The sequence below is a fragment of the Abramis brama genome (genome assembly GCF_963993115.1).
Source record: "Abramis brama genome assembly, chromosome: 5".
NCBI lineage: Eukaryota > Metazoa > Chordata > Actinopteri > Cypriniformes > Leuciscidae > Abramis > Abramis brama.
The window spans coordinates 39,105,775-39,124,919 of NC_139967.1; the positions used below are offsets into that span (position 1 = coordinate 39,105,775).

At 36.9% G+C, this 19,145-nt stretch overlaps 1 protein-coding gene across 1 annotated transcript; it reads right to left on the minus strand.

Moving 5' to 3' along the window:
- Positions 1-3,445: 3,445 nt before the first annotated feature.
- Positions 3,446-18,925, minus strand: slc25a46 (solute carrier family 25 member 46). Its single transcript, XM_084113402.1, has 8 exons — positions 18,465-18,925; positions 16,829-16,871; positions 16,655-16,712; positions 16,369-16,446; positions 15,838-15,938; positions 15,572-15,628; positions 15,213-15,270; positions 3,446-4,676 (listed from the first exon to the last, which is right to left on the minus strand). The coding sequence occupies exons 1-8, from the start codon at positions 18,715-18,717 to the stop codon at positions 4,089-4,091; spliced, it is 1,236 nt and encodes a 411-aa protein (XP_083969528.1). The 5' UTR covers positions 18,718-18,925; the 3' UTR covers positions 3,446-4,088.
- Positions 18,926-19,145: the final 220 nt, after the last annotated feature.

Below are 19,145 nucleotides of genomic sequence, written 5' to 3' on the forward strand. Positions count from 1 at the left end.
AAGTTCCGGGAGTCTCCCGCATGTCGATAGAAGGGCATGAATGCCCGCAAATCATTTAAAATCTCCGGGAATCTAGAGCGAGCGAGCAAGAGCGCGCGCACGGCAGAGAGAGGGAGCGAGAGACCTTGCGTGTGTGTGTCAGCTAGTGTGCCTCACGAAGCGCATGTAAGGACCCAAGCAATCGTCAGTGCGGGCGGGCTTTTATCTATACTACCATAGTTTCTTCATATTGCGTTTGTAAAGAATAACACCAAATCAGTAAAATAACAAATATTACATTACGAAATATCTCCATGCTGAGCCTGTTTTTGCACTTCCTGCTTTTCCCTGCTTGAGAATTCCTATCCAATGAATGGACGACCTTAGCACACGTGTGGTTTTGTTTACACATTTTGGTTCACTTGTAAAAAGAGCAGTGTGAAAGCAAACCATACCAAAAAAAAAAAAAACAACATTCTATTTGGTCCGGACCAAAGCAAGTGAACTATCGGACTTTCCTGGTGTGAATACACCCTAAATTACCTTCCACCTACAGTAACCAACCGGAAACGAGGGATGGACAATAAACCAAGTTCTGCTGATCTAAGGGACCGAGCAGGGTGTTAAGAGTGAAGTAGATCAGACAGATGGAGGTGCAAGACCATTTAATGCCTTAAACGTTAGAAGTAGTACATTATAGTGAATAGGTGATGCCACGTGTAGCCAGTGAAGGTCATGAAGCAGAGGAGTAATGTGAGCAGAACACTCTTGCTGCTGAGGTTTGAACATACTGTAATCTTGCAATACGTTTTTTGGGCAGACCAAGAAATAGAGCATTGCAATAATCCAGACCAGATGTGTTGTGATTAATGCATGAATTAAGGTTTCAGCATCAGCTAGAGTGAGAGAAGATCGAAGACGTGCAATATTACGATGATGGAAAAAAGAGTTTTTAACAAGAGAAGAAATATGAGAGGCAAAAGATAGATTTGAGTCGATTAAGGTTACGAATAGATGACGAATGCTTAACATGAACTCCATCAATATCAAAGTATAGGTCCATCTTTTTGACTGAGGCAGCAGAGCCAATTACCAATATCTCCGTTTTTTATTATTTAATTTGAGGAAATGCAGGGGCATCCAATGTTTGATGTCCCTGATACAAGTGAGACAGGCAGGGATGGCCTATGATGGCTGGTGGTAAGATAAATTTGAATGTCAACAGAATAGCAATGAAATTGAAGTCCATGTCTGCATATGATGTCACCAAGTGGATATATATAGATGATAAACAATAGTGGGCCAAGAACTGAACCTTGAGGAACACCCTGTGTAAGCGAAGCAGTGGCAGATCTATACCCTTGTATGGAGACATACTTTCTGTCGCTGATGTAAGAAATGAGCCAGGAAAGAGCTGAACCAGAGATGCCGATATCAGAAAGCAGAGAGATCAGTATTTCATGGGAGACTGTGTCAAATGCAAGCGCTTAGATCGAGAAGCATCAAGATGTTTATTAACCCTGAATCCATGGACAAAATAATGTCATTAACCACCAAAGAAGAGCAGTTTCAGTGCTATGAGATGTGCGAAATCCTGACTGAAAAGGTCCAAAAAGACCATTAACATCTAAATATGATTGCAATTGCGAAGCCACAACCTTTACAAGGATTTTGCTCAAGAATGTTAAATTAGAGATTGGCCTGTAATTGTCCATGTTTAGATGGTCAAGGCCTGTTTTTTTTAAGAATCGGGTTCACCGCAGCAATTTATAATTCTGCTGGGACAATGGCGGAAGCCAAACGTGTTATGAAGGGTGCAACCTCGAGGGCACACATCTAATCAGAACAGTAGGTGTAGGATCAAGCCGGCTGGATGTGGAATTAGACTTTACAATTAGATCACTTATGGCAGCAGGACTAGTCAGAGTAAAAGCGGAGAGAGAGTTTGTTGAGTGAGCTGAATCAGATAGCATCAAATTAACATTTGAGTCACTTATATGAGGAGTGTCTTTAGTGATGGATTCAGTGATTGACCTCCATTTGTCTGAAAAGAATTGGGAAAAGCTATTCACAAGCACCCCAGAGCCCTAAATAACATGTTGTGGTGGATTAGTGAGTTTGTTAACCATAGCATAGAGTGATTTGGGCCTGCATGTGGAATTCCTAATGGTAGAGGAGAAATGTTTTATTATGATAACAACATAATATTTGAATGATATAAGTAAAATACCAATAAATATGTAATATAGTTCACATATTTAGCAAAATACTCCTCTCTATAGCTAAACTAACCAACAAGCCAACTAACATGCTATGTTCATTAAAGGGCTTTTTTTCTGAGGTAGGCCTAAATGTTATGTGACAGGCTATTGTTCTCCAGCTCTTTTATTTACCTCTTTCCACGGGTGAAAAACACTGATTGATCGATATAATGTATGAGGCATATATATTTCGGTGAGTAATGTATATTTCAACATAACTGTTCATTCGTGTTTATTTACTTAGAGTAGCCTAAGCGATGATCGGTTCACATGTGCCGCTTGAACTGAGGCGCTACAGCGATCTGTCATGTCACATTTACAACAAGCGCCAAAACAGTATTTCTTGTTTGAATTTCGTAATAGAATTGAAAGAATCTGAGAGCTGAGAATTTGTTTCATATCAAAAGTAACCAACTCTGTCTTGTCTGTCTGTGTCAGTGTCCTCTTTGCTTGCTTCACGATTTTTGTCTGCGTGAGAAAATGGATGTGTGGCGTGAGAGCGTGTAAAGTGTCAATTGGGTGAGCAATGTGTGAGAGCTGGCCGCCCTGTATTCACATGCTGAGTAAAGGATGGATGCTTATCAATCTCAGTGCCAAAATATGTGAAGGTGTAAGTGGTTCAGATAGTGAATGTAAGGTATTTGATGAACGAAACCTCCCACAACACAACTCCTTCATCTAATATTCAAAGCCAGATAACTTTCTTGGAACATTTGGACCATAGAATCAACAAATTGTCTATATGTGACCAGGGATTGCTCATCTGTTATGCAAACCACCAAAGTCATGTCATCAGCATATTTCAAAAGTGACATACCATTAATATCACACTTGATTTCATTCGTATACAAAAAATAAAATAACACGCGATAACACACAGCCCTGAGGAACCCCCGTATTTACAATAATACTATTAGATTTAAAACATACATTCTGACATGTTGGGGTCTATCTTTTAAAATCAATGTTTAAAAACAGTTGTGCAGCTATTTTTGTGTGGAAACTGTGATACATCTGTGAATAGTAAGTTAAAGAACAGCGTATATTTGAATAGAAATCATTTGTAATATCATAAATGTCTTTACAGTTACCTTTGATTAAAATTACTATCCCCAAACGTTTGAACAGTAGTGTATAGGCTACATTTTTATTGTAACATATGTAACATGAAATGCAGTAAAAAAAAAAAAATAATTCACATGAAACAGATTGTAGACATTTATTTTAAAGCATGGTGCCCAATAATTTAGAACTTGATCATTTACTCACCCAGGAACATTAGTTTTACACATGCAATCTTGTGTACATAATGGCTTCTATTCAATAAATATAATTTTTATCTTGTTAAACCTGGCAAATAGAAACATTTTCACTATTTAAAACACTGGCACAAGTTTCACTAAGGTGCAAATAATAATTTAATGACAAAGAAACTTGGCACAGGGCTTCAACCAATGTTGCCAAAAATCAAAAATCAACCACATTATGAAACCTAGTGACCATTAACGAAACTGAGCAAACAGTATGGAAATATAATTACAATGGTCAGGGTTTTATAAACATACATGTTTTGGCGCTGGTGGCGGAGGGTTGGTGGCGGTCACCATGAGTATAATTCAAATCCAGTGCGAATATGAGAGCATATTTTGCATAAATGTGTCGTGCAATCAATGAAACCAGTGCTTTATAAAACAAATAGAAGTAGACTGACAAAAATCACAGGAAGAGGTAAAGAAAACCTCGCATATCTGCAATTATCAATTCATACTGGGACACATTTTTTGGAATGTCCAACTCAACCAAAAAAGGACCTCTTAGTGAATTAATAAGGAATTAATCCTTTCAGAATCAAGCGTTTCGCAGCAGCGTCGAGTAGATCATCTTGGTGAACTGCAGCACTGCGGCATGAAGCGAGTACTGCACCACGATGGAGCCGAATCCCTTGTAGAAGCCCATGGTGCCCTCCTCACGGCGAATCGCATTAACACAGTCCCTCATTCCTTCATATTGGGTGTTTATGGGCAACACTTCAAAACCCAGATCGGTGTTGTCGATGATGGTGCGCGTTCCCTGGATATGCAGCCTGTGCAACACCGTTTCCAAAGGAAATAACAGCACATCCGCACACAGGCTGGCAGCAAAGCTGGCCATGAGCTCAGGGAAGTATGCATCCAACATAGACTGGACCGTGTCTGCTCCCGAGTCAGGGGGCGAATGCTTCGGTGAGCCGTTATTCCGACGCCGCAACAGGTAAAGAACCAGCCGCTGCACGCTAGAACTGATAAGATAGTGGAGGATGCCGTGGAGGACTGTGGGGAACACCAAGTTCCAGAGAGGAAGGAGACGCTTGCTGTGAGGCACTCCCATACCCATTACACGTCCCAGACCCTCTTTCACACAGTCCAGGATGCCGGGGTTGTCTCGGATTATTTCACTCTGGTGAGGGAATACCAAGAAAAGACACTAAATGAAGTCGGAATGGGTGATATAACAACGACAACTAAAACTCTCTGTATTTTTCAGATTCTTTAGAAAATCTCAATATATTTATGTATTTGCTAAAATGGGTATATTTAATATAATAATACATATACGTATAACGTATTCACTTAAAATTTATATTTCCCAATCAGAGAAACCACCATGACAGCAAACCTATAAGTGTAATCTAAGTTTAGGTAAAAACTAGTTACATATAATCAAAGCATGTTCCCCACACTGTCTTTTTTTTTTTTTTTGGCAAATTGTTAAATATTTTACTATTAACACTATTGTTTAAAAGTTTGGTGTCCATTTTTTAAAAAGAAATTCATACTTTTATTCAGCAAGGATGCATTAATTTGATTAAAAAAAATGACAGTAAAGTCATGACAAAATATTTCTATTTCACCTAAATGCTTTTCTGAAAAAATTCACTGTATCCACAAAATATTTGGCAGCAAAACAGTTTTTTTTTTCATTGTTAACAATAAGAAATGTTTCTTGAGCAGCAAATCATCATATTAGAATGATTTCTGAAGGATCATGTGATACTGAAGACTGGAGTAATGGTGCTGAAAATTCAGCTTTGCCATCACAGGAATAAATTACATTTTAAATTATGCTCAAATAGAAAAGAGTTATTTTAAATTGTAATAATATTTCTGCATTTCAGACTTGGTGAGCACCAGTGGTGGCTGCTGGTCTTTCAAAGAGGGGAAGCTCCTTTTCGGCCTACATCATAAAAATTGTCCATTTATTTATACGTAAATTCTGCCTTACGTTCCTTTTCAAGAAAATGCTCTGTGACCCTGTCGTACCAACTAGGCGTCTTTTCCAGTGACTTGACCAGTGTCCTCTCAATGGCCAGCAGAGTTAGGTATAATTGTATAAATATAATAATATAATAAAGTATAATAATACTACTAATAATAATATTTTTTCAAATTTTTTTAATCATTATTTTTTTTAATTATTACTAATAATAATATAAAAATATAATAAGTAATAATATAATAAAGATATAAATGTATAATTGTGTGAAATGTATTATGAAAATTGGCAAGCAATTTTGACAAGCAAATACCAAGAAATAGGTTGCTGCAGTTTGTCTTTCGACTGCACTTGCAAAAAAACGCGATGGGACTGAGCTCGAATAGCTTCAGCGTCAGCGACTTTTTGTTGAGTCGTTCATGAATGATCCGCTCATTGTGTCTGTCACATGACAAATGAATGAAAGACTCCGAAGGTAAAGTAATTATTTATGTTCCCTGTGAATTATTGTTGACGGCATTATAATGATTTCTTAATTCAGAATATGATCAAGATTGCGTAGGTGGATGTGTTCAGGGAATTTGCCTGTTAAAAGTATAACATTTAAAGCCCCTTAAATGAACGAAATGACTCGAAAAAAGATTTGTTCATTTTGATTAACGAGATCGAAGAGAGTTTTACTTTTTATTGTATGAAATAGCTGTCAATCAAAAGGAGATGCAGCCTTTCGACAGACCCTCCAATCATCACGCAGAAGCCCGGAGTCCAGGCCAGCCCACTCCTCATTCACCCCCAGAGACGCTGAGCGGGGGTGGGACATAATCGCAGCATTTATCCAATGACCGTCAAGTTTCGTAGCACTGAAAAAAACAGTTCGAAGCAGCCCCATTGAAGTCAATGGACGCTGGGCTTCAACAGGGAAATGCACTGTGACGCTACGGGAATGTATGAGAAGGAAATCGAGTCAGCCGACCTGTTATATGTAACTGATTCTGAATGAACTCGTCTTTGAGATGAACGTGTTCTAACGCATTTTTAGTCAATAAAATGTTAACACAATAGTACATATTTGACCATTAATTTTTTGACATTATAGGGGAAGCTGAGCTTCCCTTGCAGTCTTAAAGAAATCCCCACTGGTGAGCACAAGAGACTTCTTTCAAAAAGATTTTTTTTTTTTTATATTACCGGCCCCAAACTTTTGAATGGTAGTGTAGATTTTACAAAAGCTTTTTAATACATGTAAAGTGCTAAACATCTTCCACGAACATTTCTGAGAGACAACACAAATGATTTATCAATTGATGCAAGTGGACAACTTTAACTAATTAAGTAAAGGATAATGTAGAGCGAGGCAGTTGTTCCCTGAAGGGGTTGTATTCGCTATAACAACCGCCTCACTCTACATTATCCCGCTTATTATGGCTACCTACCAAATAAATCAATAATTTGACACAAAATATTGATTTAAAAAGGAGTTTATTGATTTAAAAACGATTGTATTGCTTCCGCTAAAGAAAATAGTCTGTTCCGTCTCTACGGTTAGAATCCTGCATCTATTGCAACGCTCTGTTTTTCATGGCAACGGTGTGTTATACTTAGCAGCGGTCTGTTATCAAGACATAACAGACCGCATTCTACATTAGAATTCAACCAAGCCATGTAATAATGGAAGTTAATTAATTAGTTAATCATTATCACTCTTATAGACGACTACTAAAATTAACTTGATTTTGACTTTACAACCTCAAAATGTTCTCGATCGCACAATTCCAACAGCAAATTCTAAAAAGCTAAAGTCAAAATGAAAACAAAACAAATGCGGTTATTGCATAGAAACTCAAATCTTCCAATAATTATCAGATGTAAAACTGACGCATTGGAGAGGTAGTTACCCAAAACTGCTTTGCTCATTTACCACAAGATCAAATCAAATCTGTGTTTCCTAAAGCATCTAGCCTGAAAGCACTTTATTTGTTGTTGTGAAGGGGTGGATTCTGGAATCCACTGTTTCTTCAATATATATCTATCTAATGAGTGATTATAATCACTCATTAGATCACTCATCACTCAAAAAAGGTATTAATCAATATTTTTCCCTCTATATATCAAATGAGTTGAATGACTTCTCTAGGCTTGTGAGATTTTACTTAGTTATAGAAGTTACCAGTGTGATTACTGAAAGGTTCTTTTCATGTATTCTCTAATGTCTGTATTATTAATATCTGATAGGGTTTGCTACTGCCTATCAGTCCATGTGTGGAAAATTACTGTTTATATATTTCTTAGCCTTTCTTTCATTTCTTTAATTTATTATAATTCTGACTCTTGTCTTAAATTGACTGCACTTCTGACTCCGGGTCTTAATTAATCATATTTGGTCCTTGGGTCCAGTTAATGGTGGAGAATGTGGGCAATTATTATTCTGTGACATCCCTGGCTAATCAACAAACAAGGTAGAAAGATTTTATTATTTTAATAGGACTGTCTGGGTGGAAGAGGTTGAGAGAAGGGAGAGTGATAACACTTGACATTCTTGATAGAGCACGGAGGGCCTGTAGTGATTACGTCAAGAAGACAAGAAGGCAGTAATATAATACCACGAGGACAGAGTGTACACTTTTGGGTGGGAGCATGAAGAGCCTGACACAGGCCGTGCTGTAGGTGTAGGCACCCTCACTAGCAAAGTGTAGTAACACGGTTGGACACTTTTTGGGTGGGAGCATTGGAAGCCTGTCATGAGCACGTGGTGTAGGTGTATTCACCCCCACTAGCAGAATGTAGTAGCGCGATTGTTGTAGGCCTAAACAATTCTAAGTTTATCTTCGCGAACCTGACTCTCGATCTCTCCCATTTCGGACAGGGGTGCCCCGAACTGAGTGATTCAGACAGGTAGGGATTTAGGTAAATAAAATAATAAAAATAGGGTTGTTTGCCAGGGATGCATCAGGAACGACCCCGAGAAAAATAAAAATTGTGACCCAAATTGGTGTGGACCAGTATATGTAACTTTGTGATTTTGTAACTTTGTGATTTTCTCCATCACTGCAAAATAACTTAAGGTGAGTTTTAACCCGTGAATAAGATATGGCTGACAAATCGAGTAACTCAAAAGATTTTCCTGATACGAATAGTGAGGCGGAAGAGAGCAAACGCTGGAAGCAGCTCTGCTCTGAAGCACTCACTTCAAAGAAATTGGCAGAACTTGGTTAGTCATGGTTTTGATTCCGATTGGCAAGTTAAACAACAACTTGACTGGCTACAAACAAACAAAGAATCTGAAAAATTAAACAAATTTAGCCCTGTATTGCGTACGATGATTAATTATGGGTTGGGGTTCATTTCCCTGTGAAAGTATGACTAAAGTTAAACAGAAACATTGTGAAAACCCCCTTAGAATATGTTGAGCGTTTCCTTGAGCTTATGAAAATTAATGTGTTGCCAATGATAATGATCTGTTTACATTCCTGATTGGGACACACTGCTTCAATGGTGTGCAGTAAGTTAGAGCAAGGTGTAGGCAAATGTAGGCAAGGTGTCTCCTGCTGTAGTTGAGGCTGACACGAATCCACCAGATGACAGAGAGTGTTTTAATTGTGGTCAGCAGGGCCATTCAGCCCGTAACTCTACATGTCTACTAAGAAAGTGTTTAAAAAAAAAATGTGATAAAGTGACAGAAATTTCTGGTGTTAATGTGGGTTTGAAAGTAGATCTTTGTTTAATATGACGATATTAAAAGTTTTTGTCTGAGAAAGAACAAGAGATAAAAATAAGGTCAAAAGATTGAATTATTAACCCTCTACCACATGCATTAAGATAGACCTATAGAAAAAAATATTTGACTTTTTTTCTTTTTCTTAGAATGGCTTAACTTGAAGTGTTGTAAAAAAAAAAAAAAAAAAAAAAAAACAATTGAAAAAAAAAAAATATATATATATATATTATTTTAAGGTACCATACGGCAACAACATACAATAGTGGAATTTTTTAGAAGAAAAAAAATTGCCATTTAAATTATATTTTTTTCCATAATACAAATGCCTTGGCAGTCCTTAACATATGACTAATCAACATTATATCACTAGCATTAATGTTGTTTTTTTTACAGCTTAACAGATTGCAGCTGCCCTTTCTAGCAAATACTGCAATAATGTCATTCCACAATTTCAGTGTTATTGTACTATTGCAACATCTGATCGATTTACCAAAACTAATTGAAAATACTGTGTTCCAGTCCTGAACACCTCAGAGTCTCTCTCTCATTCAATGAGCTGTGAGAAGTTACAGCAGTCTGACCCAGAAATGTTCCTCCATACCACTCACCAGAAACCGCATTCACTGGATGACTTGTTTTTTAATTGTGACAAGTTGCCACAACTTACAACTATGCCAGGGGACAACACACTGAGGAAAAGGAGATTATAGATAAAGAGCTAATGGGAATGGGCTTTTAAGAGCCAGCTGAAACCATGAGGTTATTGGCATTATTTGTTGTGGAGACAGTAACAAAACTTTTTATGATGTTGGTTGCCTTATGGGCAAGAAAAATGTATAGAAGTGTTGATATTGAACTAATATGTCTCAATCATAGTTTCACTCTTGCAGGTCATTAGACATGGCATAGGATAATTTCAAGACATGGCTGTGGCTAAAGATGAAGACCGCTTTTGTAGATTCAGGAAGTCTGGATAACAAGGGTTCTAATTTGGAAGTTTAACATTTACATTTTAACATTTGTGAATGATCAAAGCAGGTTATTGTAATTAATTTAAGTCACGGTCTTGTGAGGCTGTTGAAAAGATTATTTGTGTGTATAGTGAGATAGACTGCTTGCGTGGAGGCAGGGATGGTACTCTGTCTGTCTCTTATCAGCCTGCTAAAGCAAGCTTAAACAAAATAATGATAATGAACCAAAACAACCCAGCTGACTTTTCTAAAAACAAATGAATAATGAACAGGCATGCTTTGAAACTGGTTTAGAGGCCATGTAAAATTAGGTAAACCCTGAAGAAAAATATGAAGTAAATATTTTTAGAGCTAACTGCTAAAGAAAACCTTGACTATTAGCGGTTTATATTGATGTGTGTCAAGTGTCAGTGTGTGTGTGTGTGTGTGTGTGAGCTTGGCGTACAATTATTTCACGATTTTGTGGATATTGTGTCATTAACCTCTGGAATGAGTGTTTTATCATTACAGATGGGTTAAGTGAAATGACAAACTTTAAAGAGGCTGATAATTCTGAGTCAATCTGATGAAAAGATGATACAGAACATGGGACGAGTTTAACTGGATTGGTTTTCCAGCTCTGTCTGCTATTGGTAATTATGACTAATTTTGTCATCCATGATGTTGATCTGAATTACTCTCTGGATTAGTATTTATGTAAATTGGAATTGGGAAGTTGAAGATTGCCGTCCATTATGGGTTAAAAACTCTTGTCTAAATTCAACTGAGGGTCTAAACTTAAATAGACAACTAGGTGGGATCATAATAATAAACTTGACGGCAGAGAGACAAAGTGACACATTGGCTAAGTCACTATCAAAATTATCCAGAGAGGGCTCCCTCACTTTTATGACAGGCCGGTGGCCGAACAAAGGAGGAGTGAATATAAGTTATAAAAAAGTTTTATTTCTTAATCCATTAAATGGATGAATGACATTAGATGTCTAAGAGAACTACAAATTATGTAGACTGTAAACTGAAGGATGAATTCGGTAGAGACTTAGAAGTGCTTATATGGATTTTTATGAGTCTTATTTTTTATTGTTGTTTATTTTTAGTTAGACTCCCATTGTGTTTTGAACCTAAAGGGTCTATAAGGGGGGTAGTAAAAAAAGAATGGATTAACCATCCCTCTTTGTTTATTATAAAAGGAATAGGAAATCATAGTTTCATAAAAACTAGTGCATATATCCTGGTATTTATGATTAAAGACAATGGGCCTCATTCACCAACCGTTCTTACGAAGAAATGTGTTCTTAAAACCCAATTACGCACTTTTTACGAATATTCTGACATTCACTAATGTTTTCTTATCTTGGATTTGTTCTTAGCTAAGAACAAAATCTACACACACTCAAGAGCACTCTTATGCACATTTGAGTGATGACAGTTTGCTCCAAATAATTGGTTACTGCATTTTATTTCATTCTACAGTCGTTTACAATGATAGTATTTTACTGTAATGTATTTCTGATCATTTGTTGAAAAAAAAAAAATCATAGTATGCAAAGAAACACTAACGCTGCAATTTACATTAGCAATTAAGCTGATTAAATCAAATATTATGCCTCGTTTGGCATTTACCTGTTGCAGTAGAAGTTCTTTTTTCATTTGGTGATCGGTGGACCACCACCATCTGTGCGTCTTTTGGACATTCTCCAACTTTTCTTGCACACGGCCCTGAAGTGTCATGTCCTTACATGGGAATTTGCGGGGTGTTTTCTTATGCTAATTAGGAACAACTGACACGCGCTTTCAATTACGAAGACGTGGGATTCATCAATCCTAAGAACACAGGAGCGAACAATTCTGTTGTTTAAGAACATGTCATGAATCCGACGTAGACTTTTCTTAGGAAGTTTATAAGTACAAAGTTAAGAAAATTCTTAGGACGTTATTGGTGAATGAGGCCCAATGTCTGTATTTAGGATCTGAGTAGTGACTGCATGTGTGGCCCATGCTAGGAATACAGCAACAGTGCTTGCTTATTTAGCCCGGCTTGTATCAGTTAAGTCAATGATAAAACCAAGTTAGCAAAATTGAATAACAGCTGTAAGACATGTAAAGACTGCTATGTCCAAATGTTCTGGAGATCAATAATGTGCTATGTAGGATATTTTGTTGATGTTAAGTCATTGAAGGAAAAATATATTCTCTGTTTTTTCTAAATTATAACCTAACAGGGGAGCATGGGTCAGAAATCTAACATTTTGAAGCAGCCTCTATGGAAAGACCAGATGTGGCAGTATTGGACCCAACATTGGTCTAAACGGGGGACTGAAGGGGTGGATTCTGGAATCCACTGCTGCTTCAATATATACCGAATGAGTGATTATAATCAAGGTATTAATCAATATTTTTCCTTCTAAATATCGAATGAGTTGAATGACTTCTCTAGGCTTTTGAGATTTTACCAAGCGGCAACATTCTAATCTGAAAAATGAAGCCTACCCGGAAGTGCGAAAAACTGCAATACATCGAAAATCAGCTAGAGAGAGGTCCCAAAAGGGAGCAAATGTCCATAGACCCCATGTTAAAATGTCCGTTTTCACAGCATAAATTCATGCTTTTACAGGTTGGTCCCATGGACTTTTATTGTATTTTTCGATAGGTTCCGAGTGCCTGACAACTGTGAGGGCTGTGAATTTTTTTCTAACTCGTTAGTTTAGATCGTATTTAGATATAAAATGTATGACAAATAAGGGCGTGGTTAACTTTGATTGACAGCTTGATTGACAGCTGATAACGAGCATAGGCAGCGCCAAGGAGAATGACAACATAAGCAGCGCCATTTTTTAACACAGTTGAAATATAATACTACTGTTTTTGAATCATGAAATGTAGTTTTAAGAGTTTTTCAGGCAAGAATGTAGTTGTTTAAAGCTCAAATCTGTGGTTTATTTATAAAGATTTATGAAAATTTTATCCAGGTTGTGAGATCCAGCAATGACTGGGCGTTCGGCGTTCATGTACCCCGCCTGGAACAGTCTTTCCTCGGCTAGTCGTTCTGACGTTTGCCGCTGACTCTGGCGTCTCTGTAGTGGATATAATTCGTCTTGTGTATATCTAACGGGTGATTTTTGGTCTTGTGAATCTATAATTTGTTCCCTGGCCAATCGTTTTGGCTGAGGGGAAGTTTCATAACTTTATAAGCTATTTAACTTTACCGTTGTATGGTTAGACTAGAGCGCTGACTTTGTATGTTTGACTGAATTGCTTGCTTTATTTGTATAGCTTCTTGTACCTTTTACTTATACTTTTATAATAGCTAATATTGATAAAACTGAAATTTAACAAAAAGAGACTGGGTTGAGTTTTGTCATTTTAAATTTTAATACAACGAAGATGATCTGTAATGTTGTTTACTGCAACATCTGTTGTTTAGTACAAATGCACATATTGCCTGGACCATATTAAAATGTTTAATATTTTTATATTATATTTAAAACGAAAAGAGACAGGTTTGTGTTTTATATTTCGTTTTGTTATAAATAAGCAAACGTTATATGCAGTGAATATAATCAATACGCGTTGCCTGAACCACATTTGTGTGGCTATAATGTTTAAGATTTCTTTAAATGAAAACGAAAAGAGTTAGTATGGTGTTTTATAACATATTTCGTTGCCTAAAATATACAGAGATAACCGGAGTAGCAGAGCGAGCTGAGTGACGCGCGCTGCGTCCTTTACCCATATATGGATTGGCCAGAAGGTGGGCGGGGTTAGGATTTCCCAAGATTTTCCAAGATGGCGCCGCCCATACCCCCCATAAACGGCTTCAAAACCATTCTTCAGAAAGTCTATGGGTGACGTCACAGACGCTTTGTCCATATTTTTTACAGTCTTTGGATTTTACTTAGTTATAGAAGTTATTAGTGTGATTACTGAAATGTTCTTTTCATGTATTCTCTAATGTCTGTATTAAATATCTGAGAGGTGACTGAAGGGTCTGGCCCATGCCAGGAATGCAGTAACAGTGCTTGCTCATTTAGCCCAGCTTCCAGAAATGAAATATGGACTCATTTTGTGTTTGAGAAAGGTCTTCAACATGTGTCAATACATGCATCAGTTTTGCTGGGGTACCCTGACAACTATGGTCACAGGGGTCAGCTTTATTTTACGGTGTTAGATTAAAGTGTCCTCTCCTAGAGAGAAAGAAAGTAATATGATGTTTTGAAAAGACTCTCCTGTTTATAGTTAGAGCCTGGCCAAATCGAACATTGAAGAAGCTGTGTGTTGGTGTGTGTGTTAGTATTTTTGTTTACAGGTTAAGGAACAAGTGGCATTATTGGATATTGACTGACTTGTTTTCTTCAACATGTTGGCACCTATAGACACATAGTCTTGTGACCTCGGAGGACCACTCGTACCAAACTCAGGGTCCATGTGCTACTGCCTATCAGTCCATGTGTGGACAATTACTGTTTGTATATTTCTAAGCCAATCAGAATCATTCAACCTGAAGCAAGGACGTAGCTTAGACCTTGGTGAAGGATATAACTCCTGTGATCTTTGTAACTGTAAGCGGAGCGGCCTATGAACTCCTGTGTGAGTCTTGAAGCTGACTTATGTCTGATGAAACTGCAAATTATCTTCAGTAAAGCTTTTCTTTAATTTATTATAATTCTGACTCTTGTCTTAAACTGACTGCACTTCTGACTCTGGGTCTTAATTAATCATATCTGGTCCTTGGGTCTTTAACCGTAAATCCCCTAACAGTTGGAAAACATATTTGTAATATTTTATTTTTTAATGTATTATATAAGTGATTAATAAACTATTTTCATAGAGCAAACATTATTTTCTCAATCAAAGTCTTGTTTTCCAATAAAATTATCTAAACATCTTTCATACAAGACACACATATGAGAAGCAAACCAGCACAAGATAAAATATATCTTGTCTTGTTCTACTGGCAGTTATTTTCAATCGTTTTAAGCACAAAATTCACAGAATATACTATTTTTTTTTTTTTGCTTTATGAAAATATCTTACCTGTACAGTCTCTATGAGACTTGCTGAGTAAAACGGCATTGCAACCACATATGTCAAACTGGAAAAAAAAACAAAAAAAACAATGATTTCACAAGATCAAAGGACTGCACAAAACGAGATAAGGAGATTTAAATGTCAAGCCTATGGAATTCCCTTTCCGTATTCTCTGTGGGACTTTGTTTTATATAAAAAACTACCTGCATATTACGCTTAGTCAGAAGCTTATTCAAATAGATCCCAGATATGGAAGAGCGAGATATAATTATGACTCAAATGAAACAAGAGATAAACAACTTGCTGCTTATAGCATTTTCCAAACAATACCAAAAATACAAGTGAATTCACTTAGCTTAACTTACCCTTTGAGTACTAAATGTCCCACAACTTGTTTAGGGTTCCACTTGTGTGATAACTCCCTGTGAATGAACATCACAATATTAGACAGAACTGTAATTTACCTCAATAATGGAAATGGAAACAACATGAGAACTGATCAAATAAATTCAAATACTGAAACTGTCATTTATCAAAATATCTAGATCTAAATATAGAAGTCCTTTATAACCTTTAGAAGGTGTTTTCATGGAGACTTATTAGTGATGGCTCACACTGTATATTTCTATACCTTGGTAGTGGGGTGCATTCGCTGATAATGCCCTCTGTTCCCAGCGTGACCCCCTGTACCACAAAAGTGCTGCCCATTCCTTTCCATAAAGCCTTAGGACCCTGTGAGAGTGTGTGAGTGTGTGTGTGTGAGAGAGAGAGAGAGAGAGAGAGAGAGAGAGAGATGGACAAAAGTATATAAATTAAATAAACATATAAAAGTAAATAAATTATGCTATTAAACATTATATTTTTGTTGGGATTCTTTCAGAGGTTTTCTTATCCAAAGTTATAAGGCGCTTGTGGAATGAAAGTTGATGAATTTGCATTTACATTTGCTTCAACATTGTCTGGTTAAAAAGAAAGTAAAGCTGCGTGTCATCAGCGTAGCAATGGTAGGATAAACTACTATGTGCCTGTAAAGGTCCAAGCACAGAGCCTTGGGGAACTCCAGGAGTACTCAATTGCCCTGCTTTCAACCTGTTCTTTAAAAGAAGGTATTCCTGAGCAAAAACACAGCGACAAAGATATGATATATATATATATATATTACCTGAGTTTTGGTGACATTGTACATCACGCTGATGGCAGTCAGTGGGGACAAGTGGTAACACCTGGCATGGTAATTCACCTGAAACAAAGTTTCACAATTTTAAATGATTTTAAATGATATTTTATGACAGAATTAAATGATATTTATCAGGACTATGCAATACAAACAGAGTACGTTTCAGCAACACATACATATTTATGATATAAGCATATAAAAATCTTTCATGATAGACACTGAGGTTGTAGGATTTGTGTGCTCAACGTTGTCTTCCCTGGATTCAGCCTACCTGACACTGACGCCGAAACACAATGCAAGGATGGGCCAGGACATTTTCTGTGAAGAGGCTAATTCAAACCATACAAAAATGATTATGAGTTTACTAACATTATTTCACATATCTGAAGCTCACTGTACTTTCAAAAGAACATTATTTTAAGTAGTGATTATTGGGTTTTGTTACCTTGCAAGGCCTATCCCGAAACCAGCAAATCTGTTCAGTTGCTCTGAAAGACAGATTTTAGTTTTCATTTTAAGAAAATTAAAAAAAAGTGTTGAATTGACCAATATGCCTTTGTACATTTTATTTTAAAGGTCTCTGAATAAGTCATGTGTTTGCTTACAAGTAAGAGTGACAAATTTGTAAATGTCATCTGCATCCGGGGCCTGTACCATGAAGGTAGTTGAACAAACTCAGGGTTACAGGATATAGTTTCGAGTTGACAAAACCAATCCAACCAGGCTGTGATGGTACCATGATGCTGATCATCAACTTTATCTGTCAACTCAGGCTTTCATCCTGAGTTTAGAAAGAGTGAAACTGTGATTCACTTCTTCTGCAGAATATTACGAAATTGAAAAATATTAAGAATTTAAACAAATTTTCACAGTAAGAAGAAAAAAGCTGTCTATGAAATAGAACAACTAAAAGAAAAAGTCTTTCTATATCGGTGCAAGTAAAAGTTGTGAAGCTGAAGTTGAAATTGAACATTTAAGCTCACATGTAGTCATTTTATAGCTTTATCTATTGATTCTAAAGCGTATTTATATTAGGCTACCTTTATAAATGTATTCATTTAAACTGTGCGTAATAATTGATCAACTAAAATTGTACATGTGTGATTAGGGTATAATAATTACATAAATAATATCTAAATCATACAGAATTATTATTCTAAATAAGCATTACTAAAAGCCAGACGGTTTTGTCTTAAAAAATAATTTGCTATGTCGTGACCTTTAATTTGGAGTAGGAACAGGGTTGGTGCAAACTAAACTGAAACATACCCGGCTAGTAGCCACCTAAACCGGCTTCATGGTATAGGCCCCAGAAAAGTTCATGACCTGCTTAACAACACTGTATATAATGTTGACTCAAAATTAGTCATATGCAAAACGACATTTGTATATTAAAATAAACAGAGAATAGCTCTAATTAATTTGTCTCATAACTGCAAATTTATTGTTTATGTTGTACATTTCTGTATCTGTACAGTCTTGAAGGAGGGTCAGGAATCCAATTAATTTGAATAAACTGGTTCATACGTACGATTTACTTGATCAACTCAATGAGCCTTCATTTGAGTTATCTTCAAGTTATTGTTTGAAACACAAAGTTTTCTAATTTGTGTTATTACATACATATTGGGTGACTGATGTTATGATGGTTTTGATTAGATTATATACATCAGTCTGTGTGTAATAGCATTCCAGGTCGATGCCATGATGCTTGTTCTAGATACCCGTTCTAGAAAAAACTTGGGAAATAATCATGAGGAAAAGAATGCAGCGACTGAAAATAACTCTTTCCATATTTCTTGTTACCATGTCGCATTAAAATTCCAAACGTTACGTTACTGTCCTCACTTCTGAAATAGAAAATGGAGGAAATGTTACAGTTCATTCGGTCAAACTAGCGGATAAGGTTTATTTGTAGCGCAACCTTATGATTTGTTTCAGTCTTTTTAAGTGGAACTTCCCCAAACCGAAAGCGCCACCCATAATCTAAAGCGCAGTAGGCTCTTTTGGAAAAAGGTGGGTTCCCTTTCAGTAACAACATATCACTTGCATGCTGGTCATAAATTGTACTCATTGTTTACCGGAGGGCGGAGCCGCTGACTGCGCTTCGTCTGCTGCTCCTGGTTGGGCAGGTGCCGCCTCAAATTGCGGTGTGCGATCGTCAAAATGCAGGTTTCTGCTTCCAGGTATATCTGGAGGTGTGCTGACCCAGTGCTGGAGGTCAGAGCTGGATGAATTATTGAATGACCTGCCCGAATACCCCCCACTGAATGACGGATCCTCTCTGCCCCTGTAACCCAAACCCTCAAAGCTGTCAGGCCGACGAGAAGTCATGCTGGGAATCGCTAGGGAAACTACACTGAAATGACAAGATATCTCAGTCTGACTTCCTACGATGTATAACCTATGTGAGGTGTTACGAGTTCATTGAAAATTATAGCAATCGAAAATGCGAAAATTAATTTTTGGTTGACCGAGGCTGAGAGCTGCAATGCCAGTGCTTTAGCAAAACAACCCAACACCCGTTCGAATGACTTTTGTCAGTTGACAGTTTACTTCCGGTTTGAATGTGGCATTATGGGTTTTGTAGTTTATTGCATTTACAAGCGAATACCACGAAATCCAGAAACACACAGATGCGATTTAATTTATTTAATTCACAAGAGACAAGTTTGGGCCTATATTGTTACATGACAGATAGACGCACAGTGAAGAAATTAATAATATTCTACCTATGCCCTCTATTTTTCTGCCATATTGTG